Genomic DNA, 19902 nt, shown 5'->3' with positions numbered 1-19902 from the left:
TTTTACGTATCCGTCTCTGGTCCATGGTTTACCATCGCCAAGTCAACATCCGGCATCATACCGAGAGTAAACACTACAAGATATGGGCTAAAATCTTTCCGTTATAGTGCTGCACAATTATGGAATGAGCTACCAAACCAAATCAGACAGGAAACTTCTTTAATTCAATTTTCCAATTTAATACAGACCTGGAATGGCAGCTCATGCCAATGTAATGCTAGCGATTAGTGTTTTATGATTTGAGCTTAGCTTAGCTTTTTTGCTGCTTTTTATGCTAAATTAGTTTGCTTTGATTTTATAATTTATCTGCATGAACAGCATTATTTTATTTTGCTTATGTGCTTGACTGCTTGCTGTCTTATGTCTTATAATATGTTTGTTTGTCTTAATATGTGTGTTTGTTTGCATGTCATTTTGTTTGTGTGTAATGTATTATAATGTCGATTTTAAAAGCTCACTAGAGCTTGAGTTACTTTGTATGCAATGTATCAACAATAAATAAAACTTTGATTTGATTCGATTTTAAAAAATGTTTTTTTTAAATCGAAAGCAAAGTTTACGACAGCATAATTTTCCACAAATAAAGAGTCTAAGGCAGATATGAGTACGCTGATATTGCACACTTCGAATGATGCACCGTCAATTGAACAGTTTACGTCAGAACATCGAATTTATATCAAAAGTCAAGTTTAAAATCGTTTTTGAGTCAATCTTTGTTTATTTGAAGCCCAACTGATTACAATGCTTGCCTTTTGTTACAAAGTCTTAAGGAACTGAAATCGGGATAAGACAAAAACTGTTCGGCTGGCTGAAATATTTTTTTGAAGCCCTGGTCTAGATATAACCTATATACAAACCTGATTTTCTGGTTCTTCCTCTGATTCGCTATCTCCTATTGCTGCTCTTGTTACCAAAGTACCAGGCTAAATAATTCAAATAAAAAAGTTCTTAAAATGCTATATTTTAAGCGATACTATGCTCCTAAAGGGGTTAAATTGTGTCATATATAGATAACTGACAAAATTTCAAGTAAGGTGAAAACTAGGGATGCCAATACTTCTCATCCTTAATAATTTGTGCAAATTTATGTGGTTTAAAAGAGTTTGGACATCAGGGTTACATACCACTCATATGAGCCACCCAAAAGGTCCTACATGACAATGTGAAACTCCAAATATCAATGAAATCAACACATAATATTATAGATGATCAATACTTAAATTTTTTTATCAAGATAATGCACACATTTAGATAGATGATTAGTTTCAGAGGAGAAACATATATCAATCAAGCAAAAATAACCTGTTTGGCTATTGAGTATGAAAACCAGCACTTAAAATCAATGAGATAAAAAATAAAACAGATAGGGCAGCACTATTTTGTCCATAATGTTTCTATGTATGCTATTATTTCATTTTTCATACTTCATATACATCATAGCATTTTTTTTTTAATAATTCTGTTGCTGTTTCATCCTATTTGTGGGTACCAATTTTCAAGAATTGAGTAAAAAATGTGTATTCTGTGATATTTTGTTTTTATGGATTTGCCAAAGCCTGCATACAAGCTTATAGAATATTAATACTTTGTTGCACATTTAAATTTGTGGTTGCTACCACACATTTAGTAATGAATCCACAGTATTGAGACTTTGATGTGTTCAATTTTATGGCAGTTTCTGTTGAATTTCATTCAAAATTTGTCTAGACTTTGATCAACTATGAATTCTGGATCCTTCTCCAAAATTGAAACCATTTATTTTACTGTATATAAATAAGTATACACAAGGTTTTGTACATATTATGAAATGTTATAAGATGTAGTTGGCAGAAGACTTCATAAAATTGTGTCTCATTCCTTTTGGTAATTATATATAAAAAAAATCAATAATCTAAAGACAATATGATGACTTCAGATGCAAAGTTTGTTTTTTATGTATTATCAGGTTGCTGTCACATCTCCTCTTATTCATACAAAAAAACTTCAAAATCTTTTGAAGCCAAAAAAGCTACCAAAATGCAATACAAGAATGATCAGATGAATCTTACTTACAGGGGGAGCCTCAAGTCGTCCTTCTAAAATATTTTCTATAGTAAAATCTACTGATCTAGTATTCCTCAGATCTTCCGTTACTAAACTTAATGGCATATGTGGGAACACAGATAATACCTGTCTTGCCTATAAATGTAAATACAAAAAAATTAGGTTATCAATGGCCTAATATCACAAACATTATGTGGATCAAGAATGCAGATGCCGAGTTTCATATTCTTTTTTCCACCAGCATATTCAATTTCTATAAAATTGACTACATAGTTCTGACCCATGCTTTTTGCTTGTCACATTATCTAAATAGAACAATAGAATAATAGAATAATAGAATAATGAATTTTAATGATGATAAATAAATAATAGTATTGAATAAAATGCTTCGCTGAGTGCAGCTGGATACAACCACAGAGGTCCAACCCTGAACAGTTGGGGCGAAAAATGGACACAATATTCGCGATTGATACAGGTCTGAATTTGGATTGTAATTAAATATTTGACACATAATAGGTTTCTGACACCGAATAACTGTAGTCAAAGAACTTAGAATTGGTTATATGATTTGAATTTATATTCAATTTTAGCTGTTGCAAATTGACAACAACAACAACAACAACAACAACAACAACAACAACAACAACAACAACAACAACAACAACAACAACAACAACAACAACAACAACAACAACAACAACAACAACAACAACAACAACAACAACAACAACAACAACAACAACAACAACAACAACAACAACAACAACAACAACAACAACAACAACAACAACAACAACAACAACAACAACAACAACAACAACAACAACAACAACAACAACAACAACAACAACAACAACAACTTATCCCCCATTTTTTTTTGCTTTTGTGAAATACACTATGCTGTTGCGTATTGATCCCCCCCCCCAAAAAAAATTTTTTTTTTAACCTTCCCCCCCCTTTTTTTTTGCAAAAAAAAAAAAAAAATATTTGAAGAAATTTTCTTTTAAATTTCTGAAATCTGATATGAAAAATAAATTGCCCCCCCCCCCCCCTACACAATATCTTTTTAACCCCCCCCCCCCTTTTTCCAAAAAAAAAATTCTTTCCCTCAAGATATGGTCATAATCTCAATTAAAATTTCCAATGGAGTTTGCAACCATAATTACCAATTTAAATACATCATAAAAGTCTTAAATAGATAATTTTAAAGCAGTTTAAGGGAGGTAATCCAACATTGAATAACATTGTACATTTGTTTTTGGATTACCTCCCTTACACTGCTTTTAAATTGTCCATTAACCAGGAAACCCTTGTTTTTTCCCCTTTTTTCCCCCCTTCCTAAACGGTTTGAGCCATAACCCCCCAAAGCCAATCTTAACCATCCCTTTGTGGTATTGAAACTTGTGGTATAATTTCAGAGAGATCCATACACTTAAACACAAGTTATTGTCTGGAAGTTACAAAAATGCTTATTTTAGGCCCCTCATTCCTTAACTGTTGGTACCATAACCCCCAAAATCAATCCCAACCTGCCTTTTGTGCTATTGAACCTTATGGTAAAATTTCATAGAGATCCATTCACTTAAACTAAAGTGATTGTGCGCACACCAATGTGTCTTTGGACGACGACGCCAATGTCATACCAATATAAACATTTTTTTGCGGTCGTATAAAAATGTTGCATTTAATATATGGCATGTGTTGATATGAAAGTTTATTACAATACCATGTGATATATGTTTTACCTACTGTAAATATGTTGGAAAAGATGGAACAAAATATATCGGCTTAGGGGAATGAGAGGCAATCTAATTAATTAAATATGGGTGGTTGTATTTTCCTTAGACTTTTGGAAGATTTATAAGTAAAATGACAGTTTTTATTTTATGGGTGGTCGGGGTTTTAATAAAGTGCTTCCCATGCCCACCATGTGTTAAATCCTGAAACAGCCCTTAGTTTATTTTACCATGTTATCTAGCTGTGAAGTCTGTAAGGCTGGTAGTCTGGCTCCACCATGTGGTAATAACTGTGTATGTGTTACTTCTACAGAAAAGCTGGGTAACCAACTCACATATCGGGATCCTGAAAGTTATCGAAAGAAATTTAAATCATCATTTAATTACACATATATATATACAATAGAAAAATATGCTGGATTGGCAAACTTATATATAAACTGGAAAAATGATGGGTAACTTGAATATTTTTTTGTTGTGATTGGTCATACTTTTATGAGGCAAAAAAAACTTGACCAGAAATTAATAGGGTAGGTAAATAGATAAAACAATTTTGTTTCTTTCACTTATTTTATATAGGATACAAATGAAATGGTTCTGGACTAAAAGTGTTTAACCAAGAATTTCCATAAATGTGTTAGGATAGGCATGAAAATTTACACAAGGCTGGAAACACAACTATATTTTTTTGGGGCCTAATCATCATCAAAGATGAAGAAATAGGTGGTAGTTAAATGGTTGGCTGTGAAAGTGAGTAGTTTTTCATATACAGGTACCATTTAGAGGGGAGTAAATGGTTAGTAGCCTGAGGATTTGGTTGATGTTTATCACTCACCATCAAAGTGGAAGAAATGGTTGGTAGTCTGGGGATTTGGTGGTGGATGAGGTGGGTGTGGCACGTTAGGCCTGGCATCTCCTGTTTCATCTGGAACATTTGCGTTAGGATCACCTTGGGGACCTTCACTGAGTGACATCCGACATGTTGGACATGATGTGTCCTGCTCTAACCATGACAACAGACAAGCACTGAAAACAGAAATAACTTGAATGTTTATAAATATTTTTTTTTAACTAACAGTGGTCCACTATGATACAGTTTTGAAATGTTAAGACTCGTTAATTTTTCTAAATTTGGTATTGCCAAGAAATTCCATGGATTTTATCAATTTCACGGTCATATATCTCAATTATGAGGAAATGAAGACATGATTGAATGAATGAATGAATGATATTTCTAAATATATCAAAACATAAATAACGGACTTAAAATACTTAAATGTTTATCAATTAAGTCTACATTTGTTTAACAATATAAAACAAAGAACACATAGATTATTAAATAATCAAAATAGTCGTTTGTTAGATAGTTATTTTCAGATTAATTTTTAACTAAAAAATTAAATGTATAATAACCTCTTGTATAACAAACTACTATTTTGGTTATTGAATATTCTTTTTTAATTTTGTTTTTTTTGTATAACAAATAACGTATGTTGGATAGGTTGATACGTTTTGCCTAGCAATAGATAATCTACAGTAATATTATCATTCCTTTGGTAATTTCTAGTCTGATCCCATTTCAATGATTGGCTCTAATGTGAAAGGTGAAAGGTGATATGAAGGAAAACTTTATTCCCAAAACTTACTTGTGAAAGAGATGCCCACATGGTAATTTTCTGGATGATTCCATTCTCTCCCAACAAACAGCACAGTTGTCATTATGGTCTTTGATTTCTTCTTCTGTTGCCATTGGAAACCTTTTCAGTTTAAAGTATTATATTGTATAAGAAAACAGTGATAACTTTAGTGAAGAAAACTTTTTTTTCAGGAAACACAATCACAACTTTCTACAAAACTTCTTTCTATGTTTGCTATGGTTCCAATAGAAAAGAATACAGAAATAGCATTTACTCATTTACTAAAATCTATATAGAGAATAATACAGTAAATGCAGAAATTATAGAGAGCTTTTTATTAATGAGAATAATGCGCCTCCTTGAGTATGGCAACAATAAGAACTCACATTCTGATATCAGATACATATATCTGTATGTGGCTTTCCTTAAAATTGCAACAATTTCAACTTGCATTTTGGTTCATTCTTCAAAAATCCCAATAATTTCTGAATTTACAGCTAACACTTACTTTTATTGACATCTATATGGTAAACTCAAAATGTTCAATTTTAGGATGTTTTTCATTGTAGGGATAATATTTCACTGATATATACTCCTATATAACTATTACATCAAATAAATTTGATACTAAACTCAAGAAATTTCATGAGTTTATTTTTGCAGAAAATGAATTAAAACTCTGTTTGGAGAGATTTTACGACATGTTTCATAGGAGGCATGTAAAATGTTTTAAGCTGTTCCTTTATATCCTGACTAAAGTTGACTTTTTTTTTGCAAAAAATAGCAGAAACAAAACAAGTTAGCCTTATATGAGAAAGAGAAAATTGTCCATCCATTTAAGTTGTTACTATATCAGGGCTTTTCCTATCATGATTTCCTTGATAGAAGGTTGCTGCTCACAAAGAAGCTATTAAACCAAGAGTTCAAAGTGGTGAAGTTGAAATCATCCCTTTCAAAATTTTACAGACACCATCATGAGTTGGTTGACAATTATGGAATATCTGTTTCACAGATGAAGACGGACATGTTCCAATTGCAATAACCACAATCCCGTCCTCTTGTCCCCGAATGTGACCTACCGAATTGTTTGTACTAACATGAGCAACATGACTTGTATTAACATGAGCAACATGACAATGCTACCTGTGGAGCAGGATCTGCTTATCTCTCCGCAGCACCTGAGATCAGCCCCGGTTTTTGGTGGGGTTCGTATTGCTCAGTCTTTAGTTTTCTATGTTGTGTTTTGTATACTGTGTTTGTCTTTTGGTCTTTATCGTTTCTGCCATGGCATTGTCAGTTTATTTTTTACTTAAGAATTTAAGTGTCCCTTTAATGTCTTTTGCCTCTCATTTTAGGTGTTCAGGTCAAACCAAAGAAATTCAAAAAGTTAAAATCTCGAAAAAACTGGCTTGATTTTTAAGATGAATATATATTTATAAAAAAAATTATATTCTGTATTGTAATAAAAACAAACTGTAAGAAATATAAGTATTAACGGGAGATTAAGATATAAGAACAATGTTTTCCCATCAACCAAACCTCCTTCCCCTTATTGTCCTATGATTTCTATTTACCTAGCTTCAATATTCTTTACAACTCTTCTGTAATTCTGATGACGATTCAATCTTCTTTTAAATTCATAAAACAGAAATCTTAACTGCATACAGATAACTAAACTAGCCATACTCAGGAAAATGTTACCCCATAACTGAAAATTGAAAATAAAATAGATTGTGCTTGAATTTTATACAAATAGCACATTACACATAATATATGAAAGTATAAACAAACTGTACATAGACTTAAAATAATACGTATATTTATAATAAAACTGAAATTACATGTTAAACTCCTGTTACAAATAAACTTATCATAGATACCTGGATTAAAATTGCAGATACTGCTTACGTTCTTATCTTGAAAATTTAGGCTGTGCAGTTTTTATAAGGCTTTCAAACAGAAATTCAATTCTTAATTTGGGGTATTATGGTGTGCAGACTGACTGGAGGTTGTTTGTTTAAGTGGCTGCTCAAGCTGTTGCCATGCAATAAGAACTGTTCAAACAATGACCAGTTTTTAAAGATGGAAAAGAGTGCACACGCTGAAATGTCTTGCCTGCTTTACTTATGATTGGATTTATGTTGAAAGTCTAAAATATGAAGGTTTTACTACAAGTATCACATAAACTTAACATTGATGATCCATGAAAAAGAGGTCAAGGTCAGATGAACCATGCCAGACAGTGTTCCAGCTAGGATTTCAAAAGGGCAGGGAGCCAATCATGAAAAGGGCACTTTAGCACGATGATTGATATTTCAAAAAGGGCATGTCAAACATTGTCTTATGTTAACTGCAGGGGTTTCAGCTAGGAGTTTTGAGGGGGTTTAGTCACTTTTACGCTAGATGAAAATCAACCTTATTTTGGGTAACAGTATTAAAAGGACCATGCAAGGACGTATATTACTAGCTCAGTCTTCCCTAGAACATTTTTGATGCATGGTAGGTCTAAGGTTAAGTTGCAATGCAGAGAGCAGCAGCGTTTTGTAGAATTATTTTTATTTCATTAGTGAAATGAATTGTGCATGTCAGTTAAAATACTACACTAGATCTGCAATACAGTCAGGAACAATACCTTACATATTCTCCAGGGGCCAACCTGGATCCCAAAACTTTTTTCCAAGGACCCAGTAGAAATTTTAAGGCCCTACCAGGGTATTTTTACTACAGGTACATACTTATTAATAGTCTTGAATGTTCTTATAAAGGCAATAATATATGTTTGAAATGCCTTGTACATGTAGCCCAGTGTTTCTGATTATGATAGAAATAATAAATGAATAAAAATAAACCACATTGAGTTTTTCAGAATTAAAATCCATTTAACCATGTCTTTTCAGACTGTTAAACTTATATTTGTAATATTATATATAAATAAAATGCTCCGCTGGGGCGCAGCTTGATACGACCGCAGAGGTCAAACCCTGAACAGTTGGGGCAAGTATGGACACAACATTCAAGCTTGATACAGCACTGAATTTGGATTGTAATTAAATATTTGACACAGCATAGGTTTCTGACACAGAATGAAAGTGGTCTAAGAACTTATAATTTTTTAATTTACCTATTCATACATGTGATGGACTGTGAAACTCAGATCAGGAGATTGGGAAATTTTGGTCAGGAGATTAGGACTCAGATCAGGAGGTTTTTAATCGACATAAATTTTGTCGTAAATGTAACCGTGTGCTGTAAAAATGGTCTTTTAAAGTGTGTTTTCTTCAACTTTCCATCCAATTTATTATGTTTATAGTACCCTTGTACTTATAAAGTTTCTCCATCTTTATATTTTACATGTTCAATCTAACATTTTTTTTTTTCAGTATGTTCTTTAAATTTTTTACTTCATATTCTATAAAACATTTATTGCAACCAGAACATTTGTTTAACTATCTGCAAATAGCTTTTGTTTGCATACTCAGAAAATCATTCTAACTGTAAATCAAGGGTCATAGTTATTATATAAATTTCAATTTAAGCCTTGAAAGGAAGTATAGAATCCTCAAATAATTTTCAAATTATTATTTTTTTATTTGTCCTAAGACATTTAAAATCATTTATTTACCATCCTTTTATGATTATTTGTTCAATTTATATTTTATTTATATTCTTTTAAAAATTTTCATTATTAAAAGGAAAGTAACTTAAAACAGGATAAATCAAGGGAAGTAACCCAATAAATACACAGTTTTTGTTACACAACGGCAGTTAGCCTGAGGTAAAAAATCATTGATTACCAGTATGTTTGACACCCAAGCTGACAATTGAAGCCATATAATTATGCATGTTAATTGATTTACAGGTAAAATATAACTTCAGGTAATGTGAGTTACACCAGATGCCTGAGATGATATGTTGGGCAGAAATTTTTCATTCATGAAAAATTTCATACACGGGATTATAATTTTCCTCTTCAACCGGAGGTCAGGAGGAGACTCCTGAAAACAGGATTATTGTACACCTGTCGGGAGGTTCACATGTATGCTATTCAAACCATATCATTATTATTTGCTTTTATATATAAATCAGAAATAACCAATTTAAAATGGAAAATTTTAAAGAAAAAAAAGGAAAAAAAAATCCCCCCCCCAAATTTTTTGAACCCCCTTATGATTCATCGCCCCCACACTCAATCCCAGCTTTCCCTTTGTGGTATGGTACCTTGCAGTACAATTTTAGAGAGATCCATTCACTTGAACACAAGTTATTGTCTGGAAACTAGAAAAATGCTTGTTTTTTTGTCCCTTTTTGGCCCCTAATTCCTAAACGTTTAGGGCAATTACCCCCAAACTCCAACCCAGCTTTCCCTTTGTGATATGGAACCTTGCAGTACAATTTCATAAAGATCCATACACTTACAAACAAGTTATTGTCCTGAAACTAGAAAAATGCTTGTTTTTTGCCCCTTTTTGGCCCCTAATTCCCAAAATTTGGAGGAAATTACCCCCAAAAATCAATCCCAGTATTCCCTTTGTGATATGGAACCTTGTGATACAATGTCAGAGAGATCCATACACTTACACACAAGTTATTGTCATGAAACTAGAAAAATGCTTGTTTTTTGCCCCTTTTTGGCCCCTAATTCCTAAAATTTGGAGGCAATTACCCCCAAAATCAATCCCAGCATTCCCTTTGTGATATGGAACCTTGTGGTACAATGTCAGAGAGATCCATATACTTACACACAAGTTATGTCTGGAAGTTACAAAATTGCTTATTTTTGGCCCCTTTTTGGCCCCTAATTCCTTAACTGTTAGTACCATAACCCCCAAAATCAATCCCCACCTTCCTTTTGTCGTATTGAACCTTATGGTAAAATTTCATTGAGATCCATTCACTTAAACTAAAGTTAGAGTGCGAAAACTAATGTGTATTCGGACGACGACGACGACGACGACGACGACACCAACGTCATACCAATATACAACCACAAAAATTTTTTTGCGGTCGTATAAAAATATATAAAACCCCCCCTCCCCCCTCCCTTTTCCATTTTACACACCCCTAGATGTAGAGTATTAAAGTATTATCAGTTTCACCCCAAGAAAGTATTCATTTTTAATGAAAAAGACTTAGCAGTTAATCAAAATGAAAATCTTACTGTCTATAAATAACAATGAAATGTAACTGTTTCTTGTTAAAGGGGTTTTCCGATATAGATATTCAATGAAAGGTACAGTCAAGCATTGTTTTTACTTTCTTCTGGATTAAAACTAGTTTAAAAGATCAATTTAAAAAAAAACCTTTGACATAACAACAGACGATCTACGGATACATCAAAAGCAAATTGTCATCTTTTGAGAAATATTGAAATTTTAATGCTGACTGACCGAATTTAATGAGAAAAATTATTACAATGGTCAATTATGAAGTTTAATTAACGGATTAATGACCCATCCGATGTCGATAAGTGGTTTATCTGTAATCACAACTTATTACACCTGGCCTGCTGTAAATGTTAATTAGCTGAGGGTCATAAACTTGTCATAAATATGAAGACAGGTAGAATTAAAAACCAATTGTTCAGAGAACAATTGAAGGTCTTTCCACCAGTAAGGATCTATTTTGATATGAAATATTAAAATTTGGTTTTAAATGTCATTTCCAGAGTCAAATGACAGCTTATTGTACGCTGATTCCAAAAATATATGGTTTCTATACAAAAAGATATAAATAAGGGAGATAATTTTTTTACTTCCGGTTTGAAAAATGTCACTTCTGGTATTGTTTGATAGTTTACTTGACACTGATTCCAAAAATATATTGGTCTATATACTTTTACATTAATTAAATACAAAAAATAGCTACTTCCGGTTTACAAAAGGTCACTTCCGGTTGACTTTTTCAAGTTCAAATGTCTTGCAACCTAATGCAAAAACGTCCCATGGCTTTATCATGTATACTTATGAGGTAAAAGCAAAGGTCAAAATCTAGAACGTTAAATTTACCTATGACCTTGAGCTCAATTTCAAGATCATAAACCAAGGACCTTAAATCAAAAGACCCTAGATCTTAATTATATATGATAAATGAGTTATATCACCATACGTGTAATTTTAAATATAATAGGGGAGAAAACTCCCATTAAATGTCTCCGTACGCTTTCAACTCAAATTTACCTGTTACGACATGTCGCAACTAACAATTCTGTAAAATATTTTGTCGATATCTTATAAGATTTCTGAAAATTAGTGATAACAAGCCAAAATCAAAATTTTTAACATGACCTTGACCTTTGACCTTGACCTCATTTTCATTTATATTGACCAAGGACCTCAAATAAAAAGGCCCTAGGCATCTATCACTTATGGTTTACCAGTTAAAAATACATTTCATTTATATCAAATACAAAAGGGGAAATAACTCTCATATGGAGTCTTCGTAAAGCTTCGGTCTATATAAAACCTAACATCCTGAGGATATAACGAGCAATTTGGAAAAATTAATTTGTCGCTTTCTTTTACGGTTGCGGAGGAGATTTCATAACAAGAAAAACAGTGTTTGGGGAGATAACTCTTACAAAGAAAAGTGTTCGGTTAAACAGGGTCAGTTTCAAAAGCGTATAGACTGTAAGATATCATATACCAAAAAACTAAGCGACAACTTTTGAAACAAAAATACACCGCAAGAAAAAAATTAGGCGGAAGAAAAAAAAAAAAAAAATAGAACGTCAAATTAAACTTTGACCTTGACCCCAATTTAAAGGTCATGAAACAAGGGCCTCAAATCAAAAGACCCTAGGTCTCAATTATATAAGATGAATGAGTTATATCACCTTACATGTAATTTTGAATATAAAAGGGGAGAAAACTCCCATTAAATGTCTCCGTACCCTTTCAACTCAAATTTACGTGTTACGACATGTCGCAACTAACAATTCTGTAAAAAAAATTGTCGATATCTTATAAGATTTCTGAAAATTAGTGATGACAAGCCAAAATCAAAATTTTTAACATGACCTTGATCTTTGACCTTGACCTCATTTTCATTTTTATGGACCAAGGACCTCAAATCAAAAGACCCTAGGCCTCTATCACTAATGGTTTTCCAGTTACAAATACATTTCACATATATCAAATACAAAAGGGGAAATAACTCTCATATGGAGTCTTCGTAAAGCTTCGGTCTAAATAAAACCTAACATCCTGAGGATATAACGAGCAATTTGGAAAAATTAATTTGTCGCTTTCTTTTACGGTTGCGGAGGAGATCTCATAACAAGAAAAACAGTGTTTGGAGAGATAACTCTTACAAAGAAAAATGTTCGGTTAAACAGGGTCAGTTTCAAAAGCGTATAGACTGTATGATATCATATACCAAAAAACTAAGCGACAACTTTTGAAACAAAAATACACCGCAAGAAAAAATTAGGCGGAAGAAAAAAAAAAAATAGAACGTCAAATTAAACTTTGACCTTGACCCCAATTTAAAGGTCATGAAACAAGGGCCTCAAATCAAAAGACCCTAGGTCTCAATTATATAAGATGAATAAGTTATATCACCATACATGTAATTTTGAATATAAAAGGGGAGAAAATTCCCATTTAATGTCTCCGTACCCTTTCAACTCAAATTTACGTGTTACAACATGTCGCAACTAACAATTCTGTAAAAAAATTTGTCGATATCTTATAAGATTTCTGAAAATTAGTGATAACAAGCCAAAATCAAAATTTTTAACATGACCTTGACCTTTGACCTTGACCTCATTTTCATTTTTATGAACCAAGGACCTCATATCAAAAGACCCTAGGCCTCTATCACTTATGGTTTTCCAGTTACAAATACATTTCACATATATCAAATACAAACGGGGAATTAACTCTCATATGGAGTCTTCGTAAAGCTTCGGTCTAAATAAAACCTAACATCCTGAGGATATAACGAGCAATTTGGAAAAATTAATTTGTCGCTTTCTTTTACGGTTGCGGAGGAGATCTCATAACAAGAAAAACAGTGTTTGGGGAGATAACTCTTACAAAGAAAAGTGTTCGGTTAAACAGGGTCAGTTTCAAAAGCGTATAGACTGTATGATATCATATACCAAAAAACTAAGCGACATCTTTTGAAACAAAAATACACCGCAAGAAAAAAATTAGGCGGAAGAAAAAAAAAATAATCAGAAGAAAACCAATAGGTCTTTCCACGGAAAGGTGGAAAGACCTAATAATTGTATTTTCATCAAAATATTACAGCAATAAAGCATGGACTTACGAAAAAGGGCACAGGGCGTCAGTAAAAGGGCGGGCGGACCACCCTGTGAAAACGACCTAGCTGGAACACTGCCAGATAGACATGTACACATTGCAATCATTCCATACACCTAATATAGTGGTCATATTGCTAATAGATCCTGAGAAATAGACAAAACCATAAAAAACTTAACATAGACCAAAAGAACCATGAAAATGAGGTCAAGGTCATATACCCATCCACACATGTACACCTTTCAATCTTTCCATACACCAAATATAATTGACTTATTGTTTGTAGTGACTGATAAACTGACAAAACCACGAAAACTAGATATTGACCAATGAACCATAAAAATAATGTCACGGTCATATGAAATATGCCAGACAGACATGTAAACCTAACAACTATTGGTTTTTCAAGAAGAAATTTAAAGTTCCCATTGAATTAACTCCACAGAGAACAATAGCTATTGTATTTATTCAATAGGACAGTACACTTTGCAAAAATTTAAATGGACAGGTAATCTCCAACTGATTTTGGGGAAAGGTATGATAGCCTTGGGAATAATAGTAATAGCAACGTTGAATCATTTACTTTGTCCCAAATGAAACTGTACACTCTCTTTAAAAATCAAAATCAGACACCTAAATAAATTCAATACTGATACTTTTAACTGGCTCATTAAAATAGAAAACTTACAAGCATATGAAGATGATGGCCAAAGTCTATTGATATGGCTGATAGCTCAAATATTAATTCTGTGTAGTAAATATATATAGATCTATTTTCCCATACTCCATCAACATTCATCTCATACAGGTGAATCACATATCTAAAATTAGAAAAACAGGGAAGTTGCACATGATTTTGAAATTAATTTGCATGTCATTTTTACATATACTTTATAATATGCATGGTGTGTCCCATCAACCTAAGAAAGTGATTTTTAAAACAAAAAATAAACATTTGTTTTGTTACTGAACTAGCAAACTTCAGTTCAGAAACGTTTTAAATTATTCATAAATGTGAAATTTGAACATATCATGAAAATGTACTTCCATTCAAATGTCATATTTCAGACTGCAACCTATAAATTATGCATATATATGACTTTAGTATAATTTTGTGTTACTTTTTTTCATCTGAATTTCCATGATTACATGCACTACTCATTTTTTTTTTCTAGATTGTAATTAATGTATATTTTGCTCTAACATTAAATTAACTACGCGAAATAAATTTATACAGAAGAATACATAAAGAACTGTTGAACCAACGCCTCCCAAGTTTTGTGCTGGAAGAGATCCTTTAAGCTAAATGATGATACTGTGGATTCATTTGATTGCATAAAAACAGTTTTTTTTGTAGATACTTCATTCCAATGTTTTGCCATACATACATGTACAATCCAATAGGAAGTTTGTACTATGTTGAACACAAGATCGTGGTTTAGGTTTACCCATGTAATCCAGGAAAATCGGTACTCCAAGAATAATAATAAATCAACAGTACATCAAATTAAGACATAGCTAAAGAAACCATGAATGTAATCATTATTACCTTCCTAAGACATGCAGACATCTAATTGCTAGGATAAGGCACTACAAATAGAGAAAGATATATTTAATTTACACAGCATATATAATCATATAATGCAGTGTATTAGCAATGAAAGTCAATATTTTGAATTGGAAATATCTTTTTTTGTCCATAATTGTAGTTCGTTCAAATTATCTGAGTATATATTTCATTTGAAAAATTGTTTGATACATGGAAAAATGTGAAGAATGTTTACAATAATGTACTATGTTTTTGTTCTCTCAAAAGGAATCATGAGGTTTGAAAAATATAGCTATTAATCCAGTCTCATAAGGTCATAATTGGCAACTCTAGATCACCTTCAATTGTTTATTTCTACTTTATTTATATTCTGCATAATTCTAACAGTAAATGACGATCAGACATTTACAGCAACTTAAGTTGTATTGTCCCTTTGACACACAATAAACAAACAAAAGCTTATCTTGTCTCCTTTTAGTTAATGATGCCATCTACACACTTAATAATTCAGACCTTCATACTTTACCTCTGCAGCCATAAAAGCAAAGATTGTGATTCCTGCATGTAATCCAATGTAGGTGCAGGCACATAACAATACCATACAACTAAATAGTATAAATCCTAATAAACTCAGCAGCTTCATGTGCATCAATCGTGGTGTTGTTGGAGAAAATGACAACTGAAATTGACATATGTAATTAAAATGAAATTAGTAAAACAGTCAATTCAGAAATTTTTGCATGCATTTATTATTGCAGTCGTTGAACAGGGACACAAATGCAAGATTAATTATTGCAATTTCAGGAAATGCTTATAAATAATGCTATCTAAATGTTTATTTTTCAACACAAAAATTTTTGCAATAATAAAAAATAAAAATATTGAAAAACTTCTGAATTTGCTATATAGTCTGATATTGCCCTATTCAAAATGTACTAATAATTTCATAGGTGTTTTTTAAGAGGCATTCCTTTGAAAAGAACATGATCATGTAATAAATATGAGGTCATATGGTAACATGAAAATAAAATATACCCCATTTAAAAAAAAATCAAATTAAAGGAATTTAAATTAGTAATGGTGCACAAGTCTTGAACAACAAAATTCAGTAAGATGTTACTTGCACTAATTTTTTTGTGAATATCTAACAGTATTGAAGCTTATCATCAGAACACAACAGTGGTGGCCTTCAAATCATCAATTTTGTCTACTGTGGATTCATTTATTTTCGTGGGTATCAATTTTCGTGGATTAATGAAAACTTGCATATTCGTGGATATTTGATTTCGTGGTTTTGTCAATTTCTGTATGCAAAGCCTATTGAAAATATGTTATTCGTTGAACATTTGAATTCGTGGATCATCTGTACCCACGAAACCCATGAAAATTGGTATCCAACGAATAATAATGAATCTACAGTATTTTGTATTTTTTAATCAAATCATGAGTGAAAATTAGTTGGTTTACATGTTACATTAATATGTGTATAACATGAATCAGCTATGATATATCTCGCCTCTATGTAGAAATGATCTTTAGGGCTATTCCATTAAAATGTATGTGGGAGGGTAGGAAGGGACTTTCAAAATATCCCTACAACCAAGAACCATTTTTTAGATAATTTTGCATAATGGTAATAGACACATACTGAAAAGAGACCCAAGACCCATGACCCACATTCAAAATTAAACTTCCCTTCCTACCCTCTCACATATATTTTAATGGAATAGCCCTTATTAAACTTACATATTCAAACCTGTCTTTAGACAGCTGAGTCAAGAGATGGAAGAACCCAAGAAAGCTGAACCAAGCAACCCATACAAAGACTTCCTCCATTGTCTGGACATTCATCACTCCAAAGATGAAAATGAACTTGTAAAACAAAAAGTTCCAAAACTTATCCTTCAGATGCTAAAAGAAAGAAATAATATTTATTAATTCCTTGGACTTTTTAAAACAAAAAAAAAGAAACTTCATAGTATAGACCTCCAAAATTCTTTTAAAATCTTTAAAAAATTACAAATACAGAAGAGAGAACAGCAAAAAAAAATAGGTCACTAAAACCTGATTATCTACGTGTATGTTTGGTTAAGCACAGTTACAGTTTTAATTTCTTTTTAAGGATTCATTTTTTCATTTTAAGTTTATGAAATCATGATTTTAAGACTTCGGACTTGAAAAATCGGAAAATATGCACTATGTTAGATAAAATATAAAATTCATTAAAGTATGAACCTCAAAGATTTTTTAATTGTACAATATATAAGGAAATGTAAATGTGATTTATGCATGTAATTCTTCAACATTTATTTAAAACACAGACATGACCGATCATTTTGTTTGTGTTGAACTATTTAATAGTAAAAAAGATTTACTGTTAAGAAACTTTAACTGTGTAATCCTTATCAATCAGTCAAAATACACAAAACAGTATATGAACATTACCTGTTTTTCTACAACTCTCAACTCTCCAAATACAGCTTTTTGAATCAACTTGGCAAGAAGAATTAGACAGCAATATGCTGTGTTTACAACAGTCTGTAAAATAAATACATCTAACTTAAAAAATGTTAAAATAAATTGAAACATCAGAACATTAACACATACATGTACACAGTCATATGACAGTAAGAATAGTTATATAAGAAATAATCATGCAATATGTCTTAAGATCTTTTATTGTTTAAAATACAATATGGATTTTGCTCATTGTTGAAGGCTGTACAGTGACCCATAATCATGATAATGATCATATCTTTGTCCTTTGGTCTTTATGGATAGTCGTCTTATTGAAAATCATTTTTTTATATGTAACAAATGGAAAAAAATTTAAAAGGTTACTGAACCACAGTGCTGGGAATGCTGAAATTTGAAATTCACTAATTTTGTTGCTTATTTTGTTTTTTTACAATAATATGATCAAACAGTTTAAGTACATGGTCTACAGTCGACTGTTTTTTAATGTCATTATGTTATAATTAATATTGATGTGGCTTGAACAATTGGGGCTGCTTTATCCTTGAAGTGCCCTTTTCAAATCTGAATATTTATATTGCATAGCTTAAAAAGAAATCACAATCCCGTCCTATTCTCCTTGAATGTGACCTACCAAATAAGACTTATCAACAAGTTTGTACTAACATGAGCAACACAAGAGGTGCCACATGTGGAACAGGATCTGCTTACCTTTCTTGAGTACCTGAGATCACCCCTGGTTTTGTTTGGGTTCATGTTGCTCGGTATCTAGTTTTCTATGCTGTGTTTTCTATACTGTTATTTGATCTTTTTCACTTTTTTGCCATGGCATTGTCAGTTTGTTTTTGACTTATGATTATCCCTTTGGTATCTTTCGCTCTCTTTTACAAATAGTGGATAATCTTTTCTTTAACGAAAATCCAAAGGTTTAAAGACTAAGTTTTAATTCTTGAAATTGAAATCAGTTTTATACAATTTATTACATTCAACTGTAACTCAATGTAGAAACAAGATTTCAATACAGCAAAACTGAAAGCAAACATTTTTGCCTGTGTGACTGCAACTGAAGTCGTGGTCTTGACCATGAACTTTCCCCTTTTGGAGAAATGAGATATGCCAATACTAATACAACCGCATACCAAATATCAAGGACCATCCACTAGTAATTACTCATAAATTGACCTAATCACAAATTAATACATTGTTGATGCCCCAAATTTTGGTTTTCATGAGATACAGTTGCCGTATTATACAACTGTTCATCTATGAACAAAAAGAACGTGGTTTTGGTTGATTCTGTCACAAATTTTGATAAATTAAGTTAGCCATTTCTACAAATGATTTGTTGCCAAAGGTTTTTGAAGAAATCCTCACAAAAACACTATAGCTGGAACCATTCTATATATGTATGTGGTCGGTCAGGAAATCATGAACTCATGTTTGAGATTGGCCTTATCAATGTTCAAGTCCTTCTTCTTCTTCTTCTTCTTCCAGGTAAGGAACCGGATTCAAAACTGAATGTTATTGGTTCCACGCGAAAACTTTATAGAGTGTCGGGCAACACAGAAAGTTCTCTCTTGGCTATTTACAAATTACATTAAAAACGTTCGCAATATTATACAATTTAAATTATGTACAACTGGTGTTTCCTACTTCCTTTCAGAGCATGCCTTAAGGGCAGCTCTGAATCCCTCAAAGGTGTTGGCCGATGAAACTGATGTTGGTAAGTTGTTCCAATCCCTGATGGTCCTCTGGAAGAAAGATTGGCCGTAGGCGTCTGTACTTGTTCTTTCTTGGTAGAAGCCGTTTTTACCTCTGGTCCGGTTATCATTTGGGATTAAATATTGGTGACGGTCTATGTCTATAAGATCATACTGGATCATGAATAGCATGCATAGTCTGTTTGTTTTCCTCCGTTCTTCTAAGCTTTCCCATTTTAGATTTTTGACCATATTTGTGACACAGCCAGGTGTTAGGTCTGTGTAGTTGTTATTCACAAATCGTGCTGCTCTTTTCTGTACCTGTTCAATTGCCTTGATTTTATTTTGGGTTGTTGGGGGCCATACTGTGCATGCATATTCCACTGCAGGTCTTACCATGGATACATATGCAGCTGCCTTTACAGGTTTTGTACAGCCGTTGAGATTTCTACATATAAATCCCAACGTTCTGTTACCTTTGCCTACTGTATTGTCTAT

The 19902-nt window shown here is 32.3% G+C and overlaps 1 protein-coding gene across 4 annotated transcripts in view; it reads right to left on the bottom strand.

Annotated features, from left to right (window-relative positions):
- Window positions 1-19902, bottom strand: part of LOC127701485 (E3 ubiquitin-protein ligase AMFR-like) — a 30325-nt gene that overhangs the window by 9501 nt on the left and 922 nt on the right. For all 4 annotated transcript variants that reach the window (XR_007982057.1, XR_007982058.1, XR_007982059.1 and 1 more), the window contains exons 2-12: window positions 17675-17767; window positions 16976-17140; window positions 15756-15908; window positions 15230-15270; window positions 14369-14501; window positions 6991-7124; window positions 5426-5536; window positions 4615-4805; window positions 4010-4125; window positions 2053-2178; window positions 858-923 (exon numbers count right to left, since the gene is read on the bottom strand). Coding sequence is in view for 1 of the 4 variants with exons in the window: in XM_052205362.1 (XP_052061322.1) it covers window positions 858-923; window positions 2053-2178; window positions 4010-4125; window positions 4615-4805; window positions 5426-5536; window positions 6991-7124; window positions 14369-14501; window positions 15230-15270; window positions 15756-15908; window positions 16976-17140; window positions 17675-17767 (1329 nt within the window). In the remaining 3 variants the exon portion in view is untranslated. The remainder of the gene's footprint in view (window positions 1-857; window positions 924-2052; window positions 2179-4009; window positions 4126-4614; window positions 4806-5425; window positions 5537-6990; window positions 7125-14368; window positions 14502-15229; window positions 15271-15755; window positions 15909-16975; window positions 17141-17674; window positions 17768-19902) is intronic.

Source organism: Mytilus californianus, unplaced genomic scaffold (assembly GCF_021869535.1).
Source record: "Mytilus californianus isolate M0D057914Y unplaced genomic scaffold, xbMytCali1.0.p SCAF_5, whole genome shotgun sequence".
NCBI classification, from domain to species: Eukaryota; Metazoa; Mollusca; class Bivalvia; order Mytilida; family Mytilidae; genus Mytilus; species Mytilus californianus.
Note: the sequence above shows the minus strand (reverse complement) of the source record. Positions and strands in the feature narration are given on the sequence as shown.